The sequence below is a fragment of the Lytechinus pictus genome, chromosome 10 (genome assembly GCF_037042905.1).
Source record: "Lytechinus pictus isolate F3 Inbred chromosome 10, Lp3.0, whole genome shotgun sequence".
Lineage (NCBI taxonomy): Eukaryota > Metazoa > Echinodermata > Echinoidea > Temnopleuroida > Toxopneustidae > Lytechinus > Lytechinus pictus.
Genome location: NC_087254.1, coordinates 7,647,550 through 7,672,016, shown reverse-complemented (window position 1 = coordinate 7,672,016; position 24,467 = coordinate 7,647,550). Strand labels below are relative to the sequence as shown.

General features: G+C 36.9%; 2 protein-coding genes across 2 annotated transcripts; both read left to right on the top strand.

Moving 5' to 3' along the window:
- Positions 1 to 814: 814 nt before the first annotated feature.
- LOC135155759 (uncharacterized) lies at positions 815 to 2,053 on the top strand. The gene has a single exon (XM_064105949.1). The coding sequence runs from the start codon at positions 815 to 817 to the stop codon at positions 2,051 to 2,053; it is 1,239 nt and encodes a 412-aa protein (XP_063962019.1).
- A 1,490-nt stretch (positions 2,054 to 3,543) lies between these two features.
- Positions 3,544 to 24,289, top strand: LOC129269043 (uncharacterized). The gene is made up of 7 exons (XM_054906493.2): positions 3,544 to 3,827; positions 4,401 to 4,546; positions 7,325 to 7,484; positions 13,215 to 13,337; positions 15,667 to 15,825; positions 18,570 to 18,657; positions 21,078 to 24,289. The coding sequence occupies exons 1-7, from the start codon at positions 3,731 to 3,733 to the stop codon at positions 21,247 to 21,249; spliced, it is 945 nt and encodes a 314-aa protein (XP_054762468.2). The 5' UTR covers positions 3,544 to 3,730; the 3' UTR covers positions 21,250 to 24,289.
- The last annotated feature ends 178 nt before the right edge of the window (positions 24,290 to 24,467 follow it).

The window sequence follows — 24,467 nt, the reverse complement described above, 5'->3', positions numbered from 1 at the left end:
AAGAGGTGTGATTTAAAGTAGAGAATAGCAAAATAAGACTGTAGAAGGGTAGAAGTAAATTGTAGTTCTCTGGTGGGCATGTGCTCCACAAAAGCAAGCTAAGACGTAGAGATGTTGTCAGAGCGAAGACAGAGAGAAGAGTGGTGATGTGGCAAAAAAGCAAGTTGGTCTTTTTGCCAGCATCACAAAAAGAGGGGGTATGAAAAACCACACCCAAAAGAGAGGCAAAAACACAGTTGAAAGGAGATGAGAGAGTGAGAGAGAGAAGAAAGAACATCTGTGTAGTGATGCAGTATAAATGCAGTTGGGAGCAAGGCCAGGACAATAAATCAGGTACAATGCCAGGTTGCTTTGCTCTAAGTCCATTATGTAAAAGTGAAAGGAAGATGTTTGTAAGATTTAGGCAGAAAATATGCATGCAGTAGAAGTGCACTGCATTTGACACAAACAAGATCGAATGTAGAAGAGAAATATACATGGAAATATAACACAGAGAATATAGGCTTATAAAATTATGTTGACATATGAATGGAAATGTATACAGAAAAATAGTACGAAGATATAGTCAAGTCACTACAACCTAATTCGTCCGCATGACGAATTAAAATCTAGTTTTGAACATGTATTTACACTGTACTTGGATTATATCATTTGTTTGAACGAAAATAAATCTAATCTAATCTTTTTAAATGTTATATATATGTCTGAGTATTACCAATCTTTTTTCGACCTAACCAAGGCATTTGACACGGTGAGCAGAAAGGGCCTCTGGCTAATCTTGGAACGCCTCGGTTGTCCCCCAAGGTTCCTCAGTATGATCATCCAGCTGCATGAAAACCAGCGTGGCCAAGTTAGGTTAAACAGCCATCACTCCGAATCTTTCCCAATCACAAACGGTGTGAAACAGGGTTGTGTCCTTGCACCGACGCTGTTCAGTATCTTCTTCAGCGTAATGCTCAAGCAGGCCATGGAAGGTCTTGATGAAGACGAGGCTGTCTACATCCGCTACCGCCTCGATGGCAGTCTATTCAATCTCAGGAGACTGCAGGCCCACACAAAAACTTGTGAGCAAATATTTAGAGACCTTCTCTTTGCCGATGATGCTGCCCTCGTTGCCCATACCGAAAGAGCCCTGCAGTGCTTGACATCCTGCTTTGCGGAGGCTGCTCAACTCTTCGGACTCGAAGTCAGCTTGAAGAAGACGGAAGTCCTCCATCAACCTGCACCCCGGGAAGAGTACCGCCTTCCTCACATCACTATTGGCGAGACTGTGTTGAAGAGCGTTCACCAGTTTACCTACCTGGGATGTACAATTACTTCAGACGCCAAGATTGACAGGGAAGTAGACAACAGACTGGCCAAAGCTAACAGTGCCTTCGGCAGACTGTACAAGCGGGTCTGGAGAAATAAGCATCTGAAAAGGGGCACCAAGATCAGCGTATACAGAGCTGTTGTCCTCACCACCCTACTGTACGGTTCTGAGTCGTGGGTAACTTACCGCCACCACATGCGACTCCTGGAGCGTTTCCATCAGCGCTGTCTCCGGATCATCCTCAACATTCACTGGACCGACTATGTCACAAATGTTGAGGTCCTTGAACAGGCGGAGATCCCCAGTATCGAGGCCATGCTGCTGAAGACTCAGCTCCGTTGGGCAGGACACATCTCAAGAATGGAAGACCATCGCCTGCCCAAGATAGCCCTGTACGGCGAACTTTCTACTGGCAATCGTGACAGAGGGGCTCCAAAGAAACGCTTCAAGGACATCCTGAAGAAGTCCCTCGGTACATGCCATATCGATCATTGCCAGTGGTCTACTCTGGCTGCTGACCGTGCTAGCTGGCGACATATAGTCCATCAGGCTGCCTCTTCTTTCGAGGAATCCCGAAAAGATCACCTGAGGGAGAAACGTCGCCGCAGAAAGAATCGCGAAGCCTCAGCAGCCACACCAAACACGACTTTTGACTGCGGCCGCTGTGGCCGGGCCTGTCTATCACGTATTGGCCTTGTGAGTCACATGCGTGCCTGCAGTCGACGTGGACTGCCTTTATAAATCTTCGTTCGCGAAGCAAGCCAAGAGAGTATTGCACAAAGTATTGCACAAATCCCAAAAGTTGTATTTACAATTTACAAAAGTATATGAAAAGTAAAATATATAGAGTAGAAATCACGGTTGCAGAAGTATAACTCGCGAAGTAGCAAGGCCTCACTAAATGTAGAGAATAGACTTCAAGAGGTGTGATTTAAAGTAGAGAATAGCAAAATAAGACTGTAGAAGGGTAGAAGTAAATTGTAGTTCTCTGGTGGGCATGTGCTCCACAAAAGCAAGCTAAGACGTAGAGATGTTGTCAGAGCGAAGACAGAGAGAAGAGTGGTGATGTGGCAAAAAAGCAAGTTGGTCTTTTTGCCAGCATCACAAAAAGAGGGGGTATGAAAACCCACACCCAAAAGAGAGGCAAAAACACAGTTGAAAGGAGATGAGAGAGTGAGAGAGAGAAGAAAGAACATCTGTGTAGTGATGCAGTATAAATGCAGTTGGGAGCAAGGCCAGGACAATAAATCAGGTACAATGCCAGGTTGCTTTGCTCTAAGTCCATTATGTAAAAGTGAAAGGAAGATGTTTGTAAGATTTAGGCAGAAAATATGCATGCAGTAGAAGTGCACTGCATTTGACACAAACAAGATCGAATGTAGAAGAGAAATATACATGGAAATATAACACAGAGAATATAGGCTTATAAAATTATGTTGACATATGAATGGAAATGTATACAGAAAAATAGTACGAAGATATAGTCAAGTCACTACAACCTAATTCGTCCGCATGACGAATTAAAATCTAGTTTTGAACATGTATTTACACTGTACTTGGATTATATCATTTGTTTGAACGAAAATAAATCTAATCTAATCTTTTTAAATGTTATATATATGTCTGAGTATTACCAATCTTAAAGAATGATCTGATCAAAGCAAAGCTGAGAGACACTGATGGACTGGACTGACTTAGCAAGGTGCAGATTTACCCTGCTCCCCAAGTTGATATACATGTTTTATCTTAGAAGATATCCTTATAATAGGGTATAGGAGTTTTATAATGATTCAAATGTCGACCTGGCCTCCGTAACATAAAGGTCTGCGATGAATTGCAAATATGGAAGAACCGCACTGATTGGTCGCTGGCCAGAATTTAAACCTTATGCGCATGTAACATTGATATTGATCTGATCAATCGCAATTATGCAAAGCCAGCAACGTCAACATCTAAAATACATGTTCAAAATATTTTCTAGGAATGATGTGTATTCATACATTCAGTGTTTTCTTGTCAATTCAGTATGCTTTTCGTTGTTTTCAAAGGACATTGAGCAAATTTCCAATAGAAAAAATTATGAGATAGATGGATTTCCATATACTTGAGGTTAATCAGATCAATCGTAACTCTTTGTAAGATGGGGCCCTGGATATAATTTGAGATGTTTTGGAATTTTTTTTTTCAGTAATGAATAACTAGAGGTTATGCACATTGCCTTCTCTTACAGATACACTGCTTAATCTTGTCGCCAGTGCTCAAAACATCCAAACAACAAGCTTCGACATCATTTGGGAAGACAGACCCGAATTCACTTATACTAGCTACATTGCGACAGTCAGTGAAGTAGGGGGTACCTTTTCAGTACAACTTCCAGCCACTGCGAATCGTGATGGTAGAAATATAGTAGTCAATGCTATGGGCCTTACACCCGGCACAGAATACGATGTTAACATTCAAGGTGTGACCAGTACTGGAGTGCGTGAGGATCAAGGCAATTTCAATGTTTTCACAGGTAAGATGATTGCCTGGAAATGAAAATAGAAGTGGGAAAGAGATGCCTGTTATAACCGTTTTCATAAATTCTTCTGTTATGCTTTTACATGTAGATAAAGAAATTATAAAGTATATATAGGCATCTGATTTTCTTTTTTCATGTTCACAGTTAAATTATTTCATTGTAACAAGCCAGTAGTAATAAGTTCTCTCCAAAAAATCTATATGAAGTCATGAGAATTTCTTTGAAGGAAAAATTTATATAACTTTCTCCTAGCTTGAACATTCTACTTTAACGAAAAAAAAAATTAAGGTCTTAATTGGTCATTTTCCTGGATAAGAGATAGAAGCAGTTTGAACCACCTCTTTCACTTGAGATTATACCCCTCCCCCATACCAACCATGCACATTGCCTTAATATCATAGGCAGTGATAGGACGGGGTGGAGTTACCCCTTTGAATTTCAAATCTCACGAAATTGCCGCGAGTGCTTATTACTCTCACTCTACCAGTATCCAGGCTGACAGGGTGATGCATTCAAAGGTACAGTCTGGATACTTGATGGTAATGTCTTAACATTGTATGAACACAGGACCTAACCCACCTATAGATGGTCGCTTCACCGAGATAAATGGAATGACGGTACTACTTGAGTGGAATCCACCTGATGATGGGAGAATAGATGGGTATATAGTGATACATGGTGCAGAAACTCAGGATCCAACTACTTTGGTACAGGTAAGCTAAGGGCAGTCACATGGACATGGAACAGGTTGGCCTTTGTAGAAGCTCTTGAAGGTTACGCAACTCCTTTTGCATGAATCCGTTTCTACCCCGGTTCCTACTAGGCTTAAAGAGTGGTATTTTAGAATAGTTGGAATTTATTGTCAGTAATCCAAAATCATGGTTTTGCAAGTAGTTTGCCTTTCGTTCAGATGACTGTGAACAACTAATATTTTGAAGCAGTAAGTTCGGATTCCAAATTAAAGTAATGGACATAAAAATGAAGATCTAATTTGGTACCCAACTGGCTAGGTTGCCAGTTGTGCGTAACTAATGTGAAACTCACGAGCAGCTTTAAACGTCAAGTCCACCCCAGAAGAATGTTGATTTGAATAAATAGAGAAAAATCAAACTAGCAAAACGCTGAAAATTTCATCGAAATCGGATGTAAAATAAGAAAGTTATGACATTTTAAAGTTTGGCTTATTTTTCACAAAACAGTGATATCCACAGCTCAAATAAGACAGGTGATGACGTCCCTCACTATTTCTTTGGGTTTTTTATTGTTTGAATTATACAATATTTCATTTATTTATAGATTTGACAATAAGGACCAACTTGAGTGAATCACATAGTATTAAACAATGCTCATTCCACATTTTCAGGGAGGAATTAATCGTTGTTTCACTTGACAATGAGGGGAAAAATGAAATATTCACTATTTCATATAATAAAATACAAAAGAAATAGGGAGTGGATGACGTCATTAGGCTCCTCATTTGCAAACCCACCATATAACTGTGCATATGACTGTTTTGTGAAATTAAGCAAAACTTTAAAATGTTATAATTTTCTTATTTTAAATCCTACTTTGATGAAATTTTCAGTGTATGCTTGTAAGATTTTTCTCTTTTTAATCAAATCATTTTTTTGTTGGGGTGGACTTGCCCTTAAAGGAACACGACCCTGGCTCATTAGATGCACACAAAGAACCTATATGTGGCTGCCGGATAAAACATTGGCCTGTATATAGGTTCAGAATTGTATTTATCCTTTTAGGTTGCGATATATCCTTGTTTGTGATATGGCAATCCGGCCATGCAGTAATGGAAACTGGCTATGGCGTCATTTTTTTAAAGCAAATACAAACCATCAGCCTTATTAACATTACCTTAAGACCCCAACTGCTCAAATCTGGTTAGGCTCCTTCCTCATGATGCAAAATTCTTAGCACTGTTGTAGTATTCTTATATGATAATAATATTTTGTTTTAGCTCATCCGCCCCAAAGGTCCAGATGAGCTTATGCCGTGGCGTGGCGTCCGTCGTCTGTCGTCCCTCCACAATTTCAAAATGCTTCCTCTTCATCATTTCAAGTCCGATTTCAATTCTGTTTGCTTTTATATGAAAGCACTAGATGGGGGACTCAAAACTTCTGCACAGAATTTTGAAACTCTTTAAATATGCTTATTCTTCTCCTTTATTTGTTGACCGATTTTTATTTCTATTTTTTGCTTCCATCTGGTAAAGCTTCATGAGAAAATGCCTCTTCTTTATTTGTTGATCGATTTTTTTTCTTCCATCTGATAGAGCTGCATGAGATTCACCAAAATTCTACACAGAATTTTGACATTTTGATTAGAAAATTATTTATGCTAGTTTATGTAGAATTTATTCATAAATTACAAAAATGCTTCTGTCATTTCTTCATCATTTTCAATTCTGTTTCCTCAATTTATGTCACCAATATATTTCACTACAATATCAACTGGGCTGAAATTAAAAAGTGTTAAATTGATGCCGGATGAGCTCCACATCATTGATGTGTTAGTTTATATACCGTGTGAGTAAAAAAAAACCTGACACCTCACAAATCCTCAATTTGAGGGAAACAATATGTCATGAACGCATGATTATTATGTATGGCTTGAAAGAGTATCTTGTCCCAAATAATTTGATACCATATTCATGTGATATGTTTTAACGCTTGGATATTCAATATATATTCTTTGCGTTGATGTAAATTTTGTTTTGCGCCAAAGTAAGGCATGACTGCAATGAATGAATCCATATGTCAATATTATAATCCTATCTGAGTTATATGAGTTAGTAAACATGTTTCCAAATCCCTTTTCGATGAAATTAACTTGAGAATTGATATTATCAAGTGCTTATTAAACAATCATAATGTCAATTATTGAAAAAGTGTTGTGAAATGGATTTTAATTCAGCCCTTGTAGGATTATGACATTATTGACATTTGGATTAATTCATTGCAACCATGCCTTTGGCGTGAATCAAAATTTACATCACTGCAAAGATAAACTCCTGATTATCCAAGCGTTATAATTAAAAAATTATTTGGGAGAGCATAGTATTTCAGGCCATATAAAGGTTTATAAACGTCCACTGGCGAGAACGTTGCAATTAACTCAAAGACTGATTAACTGCAGATAAATGGAATACTGATGTTATTGGGATTACTTTCTTTTGTGGAAACGTTACTTAAGACAAACTGGGATCAGATATTATACGTAAACATAGCTGTCTTCAAAGGCAGTACTATTGCTAGATTGAATCGCGTAATGCAGGCAAGACAGCCATAGGCGTTCCACTTGTTATCATTTTCGGTTCTTATTCATACTATGAATATTTTGTTGTCATCATGTAATTATTATCGTCACCCAGTTTCTCATCTTATCTACATCTGAAATAAAATCATGTTCAAATCTTGAACAAATCATTTGCAGGTCAGACAGGATTAATTAAGAAATGTATTATTACATTCAAACAGGCTATTATCCCAGTTGGTCAGACGGCATACGCAATCTCAGGACTCAATCCTACCACACCCTACACCATAGGACTGGTATCATATCGGAATTCAACCGATACATTTAGTGATTTTGCAGAGCTACTTCAGCAACAAAATTCTAACTTCGTCATAAATAGAGGTGAGTTCCATATAACAAGCAGTCCTTGGGATGTCGCCAGTTACTTGCGTAAGATGAGTGACAAAGATGCTAGAATCTGGCAGAAGGTCACACGGGACTAATTACAACTGGCAGGCCAAAATATTCATTCGAGCCAACCCATTCTCAATTTTTAAATTTGATATTGCTGATTGACAAATATGAATGAATATGATTGACAATCTAACACTGATTCTAGGGAGGGTACCTACTGAACTTCCTTTTTCCAAATTGGAAAGATTTATCACCACTATGGAACTATATTTTTACTGGCGAAATAATTAGGGCCATTTTACTCTCTCAAGTGATGAATTTGTTCCCGTCAAGTGTAGTCTTCATAAATGATGATTTATTTTTAAAATGAGCCGGTCGAGGTACCCTTTTCTGGTCAGATATGGAATGTCAGACATTTATCCTATCCACTAGTAGTAAACATTCAACCCTCGAATTTCCTCCTTATTTTTAATGAATTCTTTTTAAGTGCCACTTTAACACACGAGTCTAACGGGATTGAATTAGGCCTGTAATACCAGAAAGTGTGAAATTAGGAATGCAGGGTTATTTGGGGGCGCTAATTTTAAAAATTGCCAGCCGCAAGCGATCTGACTGTCGGGTCGGCCGCCATTTTGAAATCCAAGATGGCCGCCATGAAAAATCATAGAATGTCTTCTTTTTTTTGGTTTCACGTGAGATGTGAAACTGAAATTTGCTATATACGGGTATTTTTAGGCACTGATTTCAAATATTGCTGTCCCTCCAGCAAAATTACCACATGGGTGGTGTTTCATGAAGCTGTTCGTAAAGTTATGCACAACTTTACGAACGACTGGAAAATGTTCTTATACATAAGTCAGCTACATAAATTTTCACAATCTTGAAATCCAAGATGGCCGCCATGAAATATCATTGCAATTATTTTCTCTATTAATTTTACATTGTGTGGCATAGACATTTGGCATATTGGGGTATTAGGGTGCCGATTAAAAAATAGCCCTATATGCCAAATGTCAATGCCACATAATTAAAATTCAAGAAAATTATTTTTAGCGATTGCTCATGGCGGCCATCTCAGATTTCAAGAGAGTGGCCATTTAGCAGAGTTACCAGGGTTTAGATCACTTGGGGACGACAATATTTGAAACTTCGCCTATATACCAAACTTCAATGTCACAATTCATATAAAACTCGAGAAAACGATTGCAATGATAATTCATAGCGGCCATTATGAAACCGACAAGGTGGTTGGATATTGCTGGGGACCAGCAATATTTGAAATTAGTGCCTCAAAAAAACCCTTTATGCCAAATTGCAGTTTCACGTGTCATGTAAAACTCAAAAAATATATATATTTTGTGATTTTCCATATATAAATCCTGAATTTCAAAATGGCGACCGACCCGATGTTCAGATCGCTCGGGGCCGGCAATTTGTGAAATCAGCGCCCAAAATTACCCCTGTATTCCGAATTTCACACTTTCTGCCGGATCCGAACATCTTTGCCATTTTTTTCTGGCCAGCAGAGAGAGAGAGAGAGAGAGAGAGACTATAGGCGCCGCTTTTCGGACGGCGGCGGCGGCGTCAACATCAAATTTTAACCGAAGGTTAATTTTTTGAAGTAAAAGCATACGGACCTAGTTCATGAAACTTTAACATAAGATTAATGAGTATGAGTATAACAGTGAGTATTACTTAACTTCCTGCCTGAGTTTCAAGTCTCATGACCAAGGTCAAAGGTTATTTAGGGTCAATGAACTTAGACCATGTTGAGGGAATCCGTATCAAAATCATAACACAATGTTAAGTTTTATGAAATGTCATCATAACTAAAAAAATATATGGACCTACTTCATGAAACCTAGCCATGAGGGTAATCAGATATTAGTAAACATTCTGTCTGAGTTTCAGGTCACATATACCAAGGTCAAATGTCATTTAGGGCAATGAACTTTGGCCAAGTTGGGGGTATTTGTTGAATTACCATCATAAATTTGAATTATTTTGGATCTGGCTGATAAAACTTATACTGTCTTTATACATAAGAGTAATCAGGTATCACTAAAGATCCTATGCGAGTTTCAGGTCAATGAACAAAGTCAAAGGTCATTTAAGCTCAATGAACTTTGGCCATGTTGGGAGTATTTGTTGAATTGCCATCATAACTTTGAAAGTTTATGAATTTGGCTTATAAAACTTGCACAGACGAGTAGTCAAGTATCCCTGAACATTCAGTGAGAGTCTCGGGTCACATGACCAAGGTAGGTCATTTAAGGTCAATGAACCTTTGCCATGTTCGAGGTAATTGTTAAATTTCTGTGATAACTTTGAAAGTTTATGGATATAGTTTATGAAATGTGGACGTCTAGGGGTATAAATCAAGTATGACTGACAAGTCTTGGGTCGCATGATCAAGGTCAAAAGTAATTAAGGGTCAATGAACATAGTATTATATCATGGTGTTTTTTGTGAATAATTATTTTATAGTAGTTTTCAAAAGTCAGCACTGCTGCTATACAGTATTGAATCACGTAATGCAGGTTAGACTGCCAGAGGCACTCCACTTGTTTTGTCACTTAACCTATTTACTAATATGTATTTTACACTTATACAAGCTTGCTTTGATGAAGGTCCCATCATATCGGGCATCATATTTATCTAACCATGGAGGTAGAATCCATGATCTAACTCAAATTAAGCTTTAATTTGAATGATTGTCTAACTATTCATGTCACTATGTTTATCATTCAGCATAGCATGTTCATATACTTCTCATTTATTTGGAGTTTCATATTATGCCCTATTAGTTTTTTGTTTCAAACATAAAATGTGAAATTATATGAAATGAAAAAAAAGTAGAAATGTTGCGCTCGAACAACGGTTTTGCAATCAATCATTAAATGGCAATGGCAAAGAGTTTTGCATGTATATTTTGGTTGAAATACTAAATAGGGACCATTCAGAATTGCCTGTTATGTTTTCAATCCAATCAGAACCTTTGTGAAACCGGGCCCTGGATGATGAGATATGAATCTTGCTCGTAACATTTGCTAGACCTTCCCTTTCGTTCACAGTGACAGAAGACAACCTTCCTTATGCTAACTTCACTATTTGGTACTTGACATGCATCTAACCTATTTGAAGAAGAAGCGATGAGCGATCTGCATTCGTATTGTCACCTCAGTGTGGGGTGTTCGGATTGAGACACAATATAAGCAATGTTGAGTTTAGGACCCCAATCTCAACACACGTCCTTGAACTGGTTATTGTTAAACTAGTTTAGAAGATCGCTTTGTGAGCGTTCTTATCACCACTGAACTGCTTTTCAGAACCACTTCGTGTAAAGCGGTCTTGTTGCTACAGGAACGTTCTTACGTTTAGCGCGAAAATTTAAACCGCAACCTAGCCATTCTACCAACAGTAGGCCATAGAGTTTTAGCATTTACTACGGAGACACACTCTTCAGCTCATTGATACAGTAAGAATCACAATGGAGAGCTGAGAGGCTTTTGTCGAAAGTTGGATGGACTGGGACAGCAGATCATCCGAAGACTTGCACTTGACGAACAATTGCAAATATGTCCTTGTCCAGAGTCAAGAGGTCCACCAACTTTCGACAAAAGCCACCTAGCTCTCCATCGTGATTTGACTTGCATTTTCAAAGGAATTGGTGCGTTGTAGAGAGTGTCTCCGTAATAAATGCGAAAAGTCCGGATGTATGGAGTACCACAAAATGTTCGAAGGTTGCTTCCAGAAGAACGGTTACTTGTTAAACGAGGCAAAGCTGTCTCGAAAACCATATCGCGAGGTGGTTTTCAAAACTGTTTTGGAAGATTGCTTCCGAAGACTGCTTTGAGGGCTCCTATTACACGTTAAACGAGTTTCCACTCAGCCAGTTTCCACTCAGCCAGTTTCCACTGAGCTAGTTTCAGAACTGCAATGAGAACGGGGTCTAGGATTGATCACAGGGAGTCAGACCGACATTAGTCTAGGAACTTTTGACAGTAGGTAGGAGGCTTTACCACTAGTGAATGTATTTAAGTCATACTTAAGACAGATCTTGTTGCAATCGACTGGTATTCCAGTATGGTATCCCTTCACATCTGTAGGTTTCATGCCACCTCGGTGCTAGCTGATTTCTCTTTTTTGTAAGCTTATGCCAACTTGTTATTGCTATTGCTGTAACAATATAAATGAATTTTAAATTGAACAAAAACTATGTTTAAAGGCAATTAAATGACATCGAACCCGACACCGCGAAACTGACCTTTATGACAAAGTATACTGAGCTAGCTAGCATCATATTCATGGCAAATTACCAACCTTCAACTATGTAAGCTTATTAAGGTACAGCTATGTAAGCTTATTAAGGTTCAGTTCACTAGCGTACCTACGGGGGGGGGGGGGCAGGGGGGCACTCTGCCCCCCCTGACGAGTCACAACCCATACAAATTTTTTTTTTTTCCCTCCCTGTGGAAAATCCTAGGTACGCCACTGGTTCAGTTTTAGGGCCTTTGCTATTCTACTGAACGTCAACGATCTTCCCAAAGATATACAGTCACATGATCGACTCTTTGCAGATCACTGTACACTTTACCATAAGATAAAAATCACAGGATGATGGGAAAGTTCTACAATAATACTCTGTGTATTTGGGAGCTACATGGCAAATGAGATTTAACACCGATAAGTGTCATGTCATGCACATCACTCATGAAAGGAAACCCCTTCTAACCACCTATGGTATGAATGGGAAACGTCTAAAAATTGTCACAAGTCACAATTACCTAGGTGTCGAGATAAATAGCATTTTAACGTGGTCGGACCGTGTTAAAAGCGAACAGGGTTTAAGGCCTCCTTCGAAGAACTTGTATAGCTGCCCCCAAAATGTGAAAGAAACAGCCTATAAAGTATTAGTACATCCAAAGTTGGAGTACTATGCTTCTGTGTGAGACCCATACACGAAATATCACATCAGTAGACTAGAAGCAGTTCAGCGAAGAGCCGCTAGATTCGTCTGTAAAGATCACAGGAAAACCAGTACTGTTTCCCAGACGCTGAAGTCACTTGAATGGAAATCTCTTGAAGAGAGAAGAGCCATCTCAAGGCTTACATTTTTATGTAAATCTGTATATCACAGTGCTTCAATCAACGTAGGCCGATATCCAACAACTCCCCCTCAAAATCCTGTCAGGACACGGAAATCATCGGCAGTCTTTTTCTGCCGACCAACAACAACAAAAGACTGATTCAAGTACTCTGTCCTTCTAAGGACTATGGCAGAATGGAATCTGCTGCCAGTAGACATATGTGAAGCTAAATCGGTCGATGGTATTAAGACAAGGCAAATGTCTACTTTCATCCGGGGGCACATCATTAATTCAGATTCATCACTAGCCACACACGCCTGCTGCAATTATATCCCGATTGGGGTGTTTGCCTGCAGTATTAAGAAGGAGAGAAAAACATGCAGTTGTTATCCATAATGGTAAATAATGAAAACGCTAAAATCTAACCCACTACCAACACACAAGCCTTCTTGGATTCTTCCTTATAAACTTTCTAGTCGTTATTTTCTCTCCTCTGTTTTTCCACCCTTTTCCTTTCCTCCTCTTTTATGTTCCTTGAAATATGGCCTCGATGCATAAGTCTCGTGTCTGTCTAGATACGCCACTGTTCCTACCAATAACTGATTTACTTTTTCCATTCTTCTTACAGGTGATAACCAATGCGCAAGTAGACCATGTATTAATGGTGGACAGTGTTATGGTGTGTCAGGAGGCAGTTTCAGATGTGAATGCATCAGTGGTTTCAGCGGCATCACATGTGCAATAGATACAAGTAATCATTTTCAGCTTATCCTTTGATATACACAATTGTGGTCAAACGCTAGGAAACCCCCACCAAAAATGTATTTCTCCACACCGAGTGTGGAAAGTAGACAACAACACTACAATGTTCGGCGAGCTCAGAGAAACAAACTTTATTGAATGTAATATTTAATCACCTGACTTCACAATTAAATATCTAAATCGTGGCATAACTTGAATATTTTATATGTTCATTTTCTGGAGGGGTTCACTAACTTTTGAGCACCATTTTGTGACAATAGGAAGTTTTGATTAAACTGAGACAAATTTTCTTTGACATGGATAAAGTGTTTTCAGATTACTGTTTAAACATGTGGGTTGATTAGGCATTTTAATAAACTGGAGAAAAATTTTGTGCAAGTTTAGTGTTGTCTTATGATTGGCTATTCGTGAAATTCTGGGAAATTATGAGAAGATTTAACTGGTAATAAGTGAAATAATGATATAGATTATTACACTTCGTATTCCAATGCGACCAAAATACGTGAAGTAGATTTTATTTATAGCAAGTAGAATGTAAAATAGTTCAAGGAAAACGTTAAGAAGTAAAGAAGCTTCATGAATGACAAGAAAACAGAGGAGCTGGAGAAGCAGTGATTCTAAGGTGCGCAATTATGGGGTGTAAACTATTTTTATAACGACACTGCATGAAACTAATCCCCTCATTATTGTTTATTTCCATTTTTAGGAAGTAACTTGCATTTTGTTGCATGACTGTATTCTAATGTCTGAAAATGGATTGATTGGTAGTCATTTGATTAGGGAAAAAAAATTTAGGGAAAAAACATAAGACATGTTGATAGGTGAAACTTATCAGGGGCAAATGCCCATCATGCCCCCTCCCCAAGTCGACTCGTTGCTCCCCTGAAATTTTGAAAACTGAAAATAAAAAATACATAGTAAATACGGTCACAAGCATCTTACTCAAGTTAAGTGCTCCAAAATAGCCTTTTATATTCTTCAAATTTTGAAATAAGTTTGTTATTCACACAGTATATCCCCCAATAGATTTCATACCCTCTCAAAAATGAAGTGCTAATATAGCACTTACAGCGTATGAAGCGCCGATTGTACCAATATTATATAGAACAATTATTTGTTATATAATCATTATTTATTAAATAATAACTATTATTCATATATAATTTACCTTTATTTGTAAATAATTACTATCATATAAAATAACATTTCTAATTATTTTTATATATAATTCCAAGTAATACTTCATTATTTGTAAATAATAATAGTTCGACATTCCATTATTTATAAATAATGATTATTTGTTTTTCATTATTTATAAATAATGATTATTTGTTTCTCATTATTTATAAATAATGAAAAACAAATAATCATTATTTATGAATAATGAAAAACAAATAATCATTATTTATAAATAATGGAAAGCAAATAATCATTATTCATAAATAATGGAAAACAATCATTATTTATAAATAATGGAAAATAATAATTATTTATAAATAATGGAGGGTTGAATTGCTATTATTTATAAATAATGAAGCGTTGCTTGTAATTATATATAAATAATTAGAAATGTTATTTTATATGATAGTAATTATTTACAAATAAAATGTAAATAGTTATTATTTAATAAATAATGATTATATAACAAATAATTGTTCTATATAATTTTGGTACAAACGGCGCGCATAACAGCGCTTGTATAGTGACTGCACTACGAGTGCAGTCACTATACAAGTCACTATACAAGGTAAGTGCTAAATTAGCGCTTCATTTTTTACAGTGTATGATTATGAATACAGTCCAAACCGTTATTGTAAAGCGTTATATAATGCAGTAATTTACGGATATTGTGGAAATGTTTTTAACATTACTGACAGCTCTCTTTCAAAGAATGAAAAGTCATGATTATTATAAAGATTACATTTGTTTATTTTATAGTTGATAGTAATTGGCAATAATGATGAGATTATACAATCTCTGAGCAAAACATGAAAATGAATATTGGCATATTCCAAATTGGAGTAAAACTCACTGAGGCTTTGAATCACAGGTCGTTGGTTCAAATCCCGGTCATGGCGTCATTTTCTTCAGCAATAAAGTGATCCACAATGTGATGCACTCAACCCAGGTGAGGTAAAAAGGTACCCGGCAGGATAAATGTTCTTGAGTGCACCAAGCGCCTAAGTTTGCAGCTGGAGTTACGGGTATTATTATAGCGTGCCATTGGATAGAAAACTAGATAATCGGCGCTTCATGAATGTTATCCATTATTATTAATCATATTGGCCTATAATCTAACTTGTGTGTTCTAAATACAGACCTAAACACTTCAAGCCCGATTTCAACAAATCTGTCAGGAATTTCAACTAATACAATGATAGCTGTCACCATGTCTCATTACACAATGAACCCTGTTACAAGTTCGGACGCCACTGGGACACTTGTTACAACGCCTAAACTACAAACAACATCCAACTGTAAGCTAAATCTGTCTATATCATTTTAACATAAGTAATTAAGGGAGTGATAGAATGGGAAATAGAGGCATATGCCATTCCTGCTTTAAAAAATCTTGACAACAAAGAGGGAGAAACGTAGTGGGAAAGAAGAAATTATTATTCATTATAATGTTATATATGATTATGTTATATTACATAAATATAAACAAAATCATAACTTTTAGATGACTATGATGATATATGTGTACTCTTAAAGGATTCCTAAAATATATTCCTTAAAGTATCCCTGTTTGGGGTCAATATATACACAAATTTCTGCTCGCGCTTCGCGCTCGCATTGTTTGTTTAGCGAGAGAGAAACGTATCATGATTACCAAAATTTGCTTATAATGTCCTTTTTAATTCTGAATATTAAAAAAAATTAGCTCGCGCTTCGCATTATGTGATCAGTGAGATACATAATCCGTTTAATGGCACTGTCCTTAAAATGTCTCTATTAGGTCAGTATCCCTGGCAACTGAGCGCACTTCGCGCTCTCATTATTTAAGTGACTCAAAATTTTTGCTGGTCCCCCATGTCGTGACCCACGATACACCACTGGTTGTAAGTCTTTATGATACGGGCACCTAGTTCATAAAACTTTCATGACTAGCCATAAGGGTACTGATGTGTCATTAGTCCACCTCCTCCTGGACTGTTGTTATTTTGTACGATACGACTACCTAACACATCACATTACAGTGCGTATCGAAAAAACGGGACAGATTTGAAAAGTCTATACATTTTTTATCTAAAATTATGATGGCTATGTTTTAGTGTTAATAGGTGATCTGAAAATATTATCTTTCAAATGCCATTAAAAAAAATTAGTTTTGTTCATGCTTGAGCGAACACGGAATGTTTTTGTCTGGGATTAAAAAGGAGGCTTGCGCCAGAATGGCATAAAATGATATGATGATCGGAGTTTCTGCTAATCAGCAGACTTCCTCTTAAACTTTTCATTATCTTTGCCACAATTTTCAAATTATGCGGTCAAAATTCATTTTCAAATCTATTTGTTTGCTTGAATTGTTCTGTTGTTTCTTTTTAACATGTTCTCTTTTAGCTTTGAATATTCCTTCTTCAAGCAAAAACATTTTTTTCACCCGAAGTATGGGAGAGCTTGTATTTTTTTTTCCAAATCCTTTCATTGTGTGCTACAAAGGTTATGGTGCCTTTTGAACAGTGTCATACAGATGGGCGGGGGTTCGGGAATGCCCCCCCCCTCAATTAAAAAAAGTCATGACCGAGAAAAAGTGGAAAGGAAATAAAAGGAAAGATAGAAAGTAAAATATGATATTATTTTCTGAGTATTATGTCAAAATCTATCACAAAATTTGATCTTGTAAAAAAGGTGGGAATTTTGTGTGCTCGATCCGCTTGCTCACAACTTTTTATTACATATTTCCCGATCTACCATATCTAGCTCCTTCAAAATTGACTCAATACACCATTGCCATTGAAAGATATGAATCCCTTCCTGTTTGTCCTGCCAAGCATATAATTAAACTTGGTCAAGAAATCAATAACCTGTTGAAAAATGGATTCATGTCTTTTAAAGGTACAACAACATAATTTGTTTTACATGCTAAAATGATTTGAATAATTACAAGTTTTCGATATTAATAATGCAAATTTTGCTTGGGTTGACAAAAAGTCTTCTTTCCTTCCTTATGAGGGAAAATTCAAAGGTAAAAGAGATTTAATTGAAAAAAAAGAACAAAATAATTCAAGTAAATAAATAAATTAGTTTGTAAATAAAATTTGACTGCATAATTCGAAAATTATGTCACAGATAATGGAAAGGTTAAGAGGAAGTCTGCTGATTAGCAAGAAGTCTGATCATCTATATTCTGCCATTTTTGAACCCCCAACAAAAACGTCCCCGTGTTCGCCCAAGCATGAACAAAATCATTATTTTTTTAATTGCATTTCAAATACAAGACTTAAGAGCATCTATTAACTTAAAAATGTAGATATTATAATTTGAAACAAATTTTGTATAGACTTTTCCAAACTGTCCCGTTTTTTATCCGCATGCACTGTATATCCCCATAACACACATACAAACAACCCTGAATAGTCACATATATAATCAGTGGGTTAGCGTGTCACGCGAGTAAAATATTCACCATAGACTTGTGTGTTAAAGTGGCACTTAAGAAAAATTCATAAAAAATAAATGTGAAATTAGAGGGTCAAATGTTTACTACCTTTGGATAGGATATATATCTGACATTCCTTATCTGACCAGAGAAGGGTATTGCGTAGCCAGCTCATTTCAAAAATAAGTCGCCATTTATGAAGATAACTATGATGGGATCAAATTCATTAACTGAAACCGTAAAATAGCCCCAATTCTTTCGCCAGTCAAAAAAATAGTTCCAAATCATTGATATATCTTCCCAATTTGGGCAGCCAGTAGTTACCATTTCTAGAATCAGTGTTAGATTTTGAATCATATTCATACACTTTTGTCAATCAGCAATATCAAATTGAAAAAAAATCGAATGGGTTGGGTCGAACGAATATCTTTAGCCCTCCTGATGTAATTAGGCTCGTGGTACCTTAGGTCATTTAGATATCCCACTTTTGTATATTAAGAATTGGGATTAAATGACGAAACGTCTTCCTTCACATACAGTACTTTGGCATACACTAGCTGAAAACTCCAGGGGTAGCAGCCCCCTAACAGAAAATATTTTTTTATCTTATCTCTTTAGATGTCATCTACATCACAGTGGCAGCTGTCGTACTTCTGATCCTTCTGGTTCTCTCTATAATTCTCTGCTCCCGTAAAAAGACAAGGAGGTAGGTGTTTTCCCAACGACACATTTATAGTTTTAATGTTGTTTATAGAGTACAAGGATATATTTGCTAGTCCATCGGGAATCCGAAATATTTTTTCATTGTTACATTTAGGAAAATGTACTGAGCACGTACCCTTCATTGTAAGGATACAACGTGATGGTAACATTGACCAGGGGCCGTTTCATAAAACGCGTAGTAAAAAGATTACATTAACGTTCCCAGCTACTGAAATCCTTTAATCTCGTTGGCTGATCTTTTTTTTTCATAGATTGTGCATTTGTCATCATAACAAGTAGTTATGAAACGGGAACCAGGGCTCCGTAACGCAAAGGTTTGCGATGAATTGCAAATATGAAAGAATCGCACTGATTGGTCCTTGGTCAGTATTTTAAACATAATGCGCTTGTAACATTGATATTGATTGGTCAGTCCATTTAGCGATTGATCGCTAATCTTTGTGTTACGGAGCCCAGGGGACCGTTTCATGAATGTTGTCAGCACTGACAAGTTGGCTTTTCCGACAGTTCCCATAGTAACAGTCAGAGGCCAGTGCCTTTCAGGCAATCAAAACCAAGGAGTTCACTGAAATTGTTAGCACTGACAATTTAGTCAGTGCTGAAAACTTTCATGAAACACCCACCAGGTGACAACTTGTTCGAAAACCTAGAACGATTGCGATGAATATCCACCCGTTCATGATTTTCTCTCTCTCTTTTGAACTGTGCTAATTATGTTTCTTTATGCATGAGATCTATATTATTTCTCTCAATAAGAAATAAATCATGGTAATCGTCGGCTATGTGGCTCCCTACTCTACAATGTTGTCCTGGTGGTGTTTAATAATGCTTAGCGATTGAATATGGGGCTGATTTTTACGACTGATCGTAAACAAACTCAATGCAATCTATCTATCAGCCACTAGCGTACCTACGGGGGACAGGGGGGGGGGCACTCTGCCAGAGGCGTCGATCCTGGGGGGCAGGGGGGCGATCGCCCCACCAATGAAAATATTGGGGGGGGGGGCAAACATATTGTTTTGCCCCCCCCCCCCCAATAATTCCGCATGTCTAAAAAAAAAAAAAATTGTAATGTTACACAGAAATCAGCAAGCGAGATTGAAAGACACAACTCGTTCTTCATCTAAAATCGTGCTCAAAATATCCGCTTTTTAGATTGGAATATAAAAAATTTCAGCTCGCGCTTCGCGCTCGCATCATTTCCATAGCAAAAACCCATACTTTTCATGATTAAATAGGTAAATAGACTGTCCCGTTTTCAGTTCTAAACCCCAAAAGAACTCCCACTTCGATTTGCAATAATCTTTTGTTGGATATATATCTTGTTCTTTATTAAAAACGCCCATTAAACTCAATTTTTTTTTTGCAGATCGAAATATCAAAATTTTCAGCTCGCGCTTCGCGCTCGCATCTATAGTTTTTTTTTTAGATACCCATCTTAATCATTGTTACCAAAATGTTTAGAATATCAAGCTTTCAGGTCAGAATATAAAGAAATTTCAGCTCGCGCTTCGCGCTCGCATTTAATTTGTTGGTGAGATATGTGTATATATATATATATATATATATATATATATATAGGCATATGTGTGTGTGTGTGAGTTTGTTTGTTTTGTGTGATCGAGCGCCTTTGGAAAGTTGATTCATGATTTTGCCCCCCGCCCCCCCCCCCCCCCCCCAATCTGAAAAATGGATCGACGCCCCTGCACTCTGCCCCCCTGACGAGCCACAACCCATGCAAAAGACGTATACCTGCCCCCCTGACGAACTCGAAAGACCTTTTTTGCCCCCCCCCCCTGACGAGCTTGAAGACCTATATTGCCCCCCTGACGAGCTTGAAGACCTATATTGCCCCCCTGACGAGCTTGAAGACCCTTTTTTTTTTTGCTTGTCAATTTTTTTTCTGGTACGAAATCCTTCATTTGTGATTGAAGACCTTTTTTTTTTTTTTTGGCCGACGGTTTTGCCCCCCCCCCCCTGTGGAAAATCCTAGGTACGCCACTGCTACATGACCCTTGCTGCCTTGGCGAGCTAGATCGACAAGTCCAAAAATATTTGGATCATGCTCGATAATAGTTGACCGGTTCGGCCGTGGGATCCTGGTGGACTCGTTCTGTCATCAATAAACAGAAGATAACCATAACGTAATACCATATGAGTCATAATAGAGCCAAAAAGTAATAATAAGTCTAAAAATCATTTTAATTTTCATTCATTTTGTGTATTTCCTTTTTTTTCAAATTTGGTTTCTATAACTATAGTCAGGGAAGAGGTAAAATACAAGGAAAAGGGGGGGGGGTACGGATTGACGAGAGGGAAGGGAAATGATTAGCGCATCAAACAGCAATTTCGTCAGCAAAAATAAATATATTATATTGTTTGTGTTTTTGTACTTATCAAAAGTTCAAGGAAGAAGACGCAAGATGCTAATACAGAACCCAATCTTGCACTGCCACTTGGACCTTTACCTCAGAGACCAGGATCAAGACCGTACGACACGAAGATTGTTACGACTGCACCTACACATGGTCTTTCCAATCATGGACAACTCGATGTATACGCCGATATTTTGTAATCTATATTTACCAGACCAGAACATGATCACATTTTCGAAGATATACTCTAAAGTGATTGGAAATAATGATGTACATGCAATGAAGGATATTTTTTTTTGTGAGAATGTGAATATGATGGATGATAGTAATATCCATTAATACGTGTCGATGTTTCTCACAAAATAATTGTTTTGTTCTTAATCATTGAATTTGTTAGTTTTTTAACTACCAGACCGATTTGAATGTTCATTCGATATTAATAATTTACTAAGAAATAAAGAAATATTTAGGCTTAACCATTGGCGGCAGAAGCAAAAAAATTTAGGTGGGGGGGTCCACCTGAAATTTTTGGATGGACACAGGTAAAAAAAATTGACAAGCAAAAAAAATAAAAAAGGTTATCAACCAAAATTTAAGGGGGGACCACAACAATTTTAGGGGGGTCCACCTGAATTTAGGGGAGACGCAGGAAACAAAATTGACAAGCAAAAAAAAAAGGTTATCAACAAAAAATTTAGGGGGGCCCACCTCAACTTTCGGGGGGGGGGACAGGAACCCCCCGTCCCCCCGCTTCCGTCGCCTATGGGCTTACCTGATTCGCTTTCTCATTTTTAACAAATATATACGGAACCTTAATATTTAAAAATCCTTTCCCTTCCAAATTTGTCTTCAACCCGGGATAAAATACTAAAATTTTTCAAATTTACGGTTGCTTTAAACATGGACCTATTACGAAATAGGTCCATGCTTTAAACAACCATCTTTTTTGTTTTATTAGCTTTTATTTTGCACGTTAGAATATAATGACCCCAAATAGAAGTCATATTACTCGATAAATTTACTTGCCTGAAGTCTTTTAACATTCTACCACATTCATCTAAATTTGATATTCAAAAAAGTATACAATCAAGTGTTATTAAATAACTCATTGATCAAAATAGATGGGAGAGTTATACCCAAACAGAACTGTTTAAAACGGGATCTTCCCTATTAAACATTTGTTGAATGAACAAACCAATTACATCTCGCACGCAACTTATTCTTTTTTTAAATACAAAATTAATCACAACTGTCTTGAATACTGTTAATAGATTTCTGTATGACCTAAGGGGGAAAATATATTCGCAGGAGCCGCGGAACTGTTTTTAAGATTGGAGAGCTGAGCCGAAAATAGGGGGGCTGACCATGCAATAGAAAACCCACAATCGGATCGAAATTTTACGTTTCTGTAGTCGTCCAACGAAAATTCGATGGACGGTTGAGCCCCCTCCTCCACATGCCCTTGTCCCACGGTCCCTGGTTCTTTAATACTGTGTTGTGAGCAGAACAACTCGAAAGGATTTGATGTAAGTTAAATTGATTCTATAAGGTATTTAAGTTTATTCATAGAATTTCAATTGAAAGGTCCTGACTTCGCAGATAAAATGGGCATTCGTTAAAATGTACCTATTTTATATAGAGTTAAAATGTAATGATTTAAAGGTCAAGTCCACCCCAGAAAAATGTTGATTTGAATAAATAGAGAAAACTCAAACTAGCAGAATGCTGAAAATTTCATCAAAATTCGATGTAGAATAAGAAAGTTATGGCATTCTATAAATTTTCCCTTATTTTTCACAAAACAGTGATATGCACAACTCAGTGACAAGCAGATGAGTCGGCCGATGATGTCCATCACTCACTATTTCTTTTGATTTTTAAAGTTTGAATTATACAATATTTCATTTTTTACAGATTTGACAATAAGGACCAACTTGACTGAACCATATAGTATCAAACAATGCTAATTCCACTTGTTCAGGGAGGAATTATTTGTTGTTTCACTTGACAATGAGGGGAAAATTTGAATATTTCATATTTCATAAATGAAATACAAAACAAATAGTGAGTGGATGACGTCATCAGTATCCTCATTTGAATACCAACCAGGATGAGCATATAACTGTTTTGTGAAATTAAGCGAAGCTTTAAAATGTCATAACTTTCTTATTTTACATCCGATTTTGATGAAATTTTCAGTGTTATGCTTGTTGAATTTTTCTCTTTTTATTCAAATCAACTTTTTGTAGGGGTGGACTTGTCCTTTACAAAGAAAATGCTGGTCTTGAAATTATTAATTCTTTACCATTTGCCATTGCTCAAAAGATTTCCTGGGCTAGAAATCTCCTTTATGATAATTTCAGTGCTTCATGAAAGTTTAATGAGTTAAATAAATTCTATAAGGTATTCTAGTTTATTCATTAAATTTCAATTGAAAGGCCCTGACTTCGCAAATAAAATGGTAATTCATTGGGTTATCATTAAAAGAAATAATAAGATTTCTCTCTCTTGTAGAAATGTGATGCCCCAAAAAGTGTATTGAACTCTATGGGCAAAATAGCCGACTCATTTTAGAAGAAACTGCTATTGAATTTTATGGATTCCCGCCGTAATAAGTTAATTCGTTCAAGATCCAAATCGTATTTACTAGTATATTATGACTATTGGGTCAACAAGAATATTTTTACTCTTTCTGATTTGTTTTATCCGCCTTTCCCTTGTGAAAAACAATTGATAAAACTAGTCTAAGACTTTGCTATTCCTATCGTCAGAAGAAAATTATCTTTTTTATTAAAAATATTCCAGAAAAGTGGATGATAGATGGTGAATTTTGAAATTGATATTGTTGGTGTTCATGATACTATTGTATGATTGTATGAAGAAAGTTCCTTAAGGCCAGTTTACACTGCATCCGACACGGCAACCGTGCACGGCACCCCGGCACATTCCAACCAAGAAATATGTGTTTTAAAGTGATACTACATGCAGAAGGTCCACTGTATGGATTTCTTCTGTACTCTTGATACTAAATTAAGGTCTTTTTACTTTAAACTTTTCAAAAATCAATTGTAGGGAATAGCTTCCTGTTAAAAACTAAGAGAAAAGATTATCCTAACTGCAATTTTTGTGGAAAGAAAGAGGAAACTCTCATCCATTTATTTTGTGAGTGTGAAAAAATAATTCACTCTGGAATGATCTTATTTCTGAAATTAAACTCCAACATCACTATAACCAACTTTAAAAAAAAAATGGTATTTTGGGTGATAAATTAATTTCTTTGTTCTTACAGTTACAATGCTAATGATAAATGCAGTTCTTGCTCACTCGTGCATTAGTATGATAAACCATACACAAACTCCTGAAAATACAACTTTTTGATCATGAATTCAACATAATCATCCCCAATTTATGTCAGCTC

Bases quoted from the DNA above. Each gene is read 5' to 3' on its own strand.
- LOC135155759 (XM_064105949.1), top strand. From the start codon at position 815: ATGATCATCCAGCTGCATGAAAACCAGCGTGGCCAAGTTAGGTTAAAC.
- LOC129269043 (XM_054906493.2), top strand. From the start codon at position 3,731: ATGGGCCTTACACCCGGCACAGAATACGATGTTAACATTCAAGGTGTG. The intron at 7,485-13,214 runs GTGAGTTCCATA...TTCTTCTTACAG, and splicing joins TAACTTCGTCATAAATAGAG to GTGATAACCAATGCGCAAGT. The intron at 18,658-21,077 runs GTAGGTGTTTTC...ACTTATCAAAAG, and splicing joins TCCCGTAAAAAGACAAGGAG to TTCAAGGAAGAAGACGCAAG.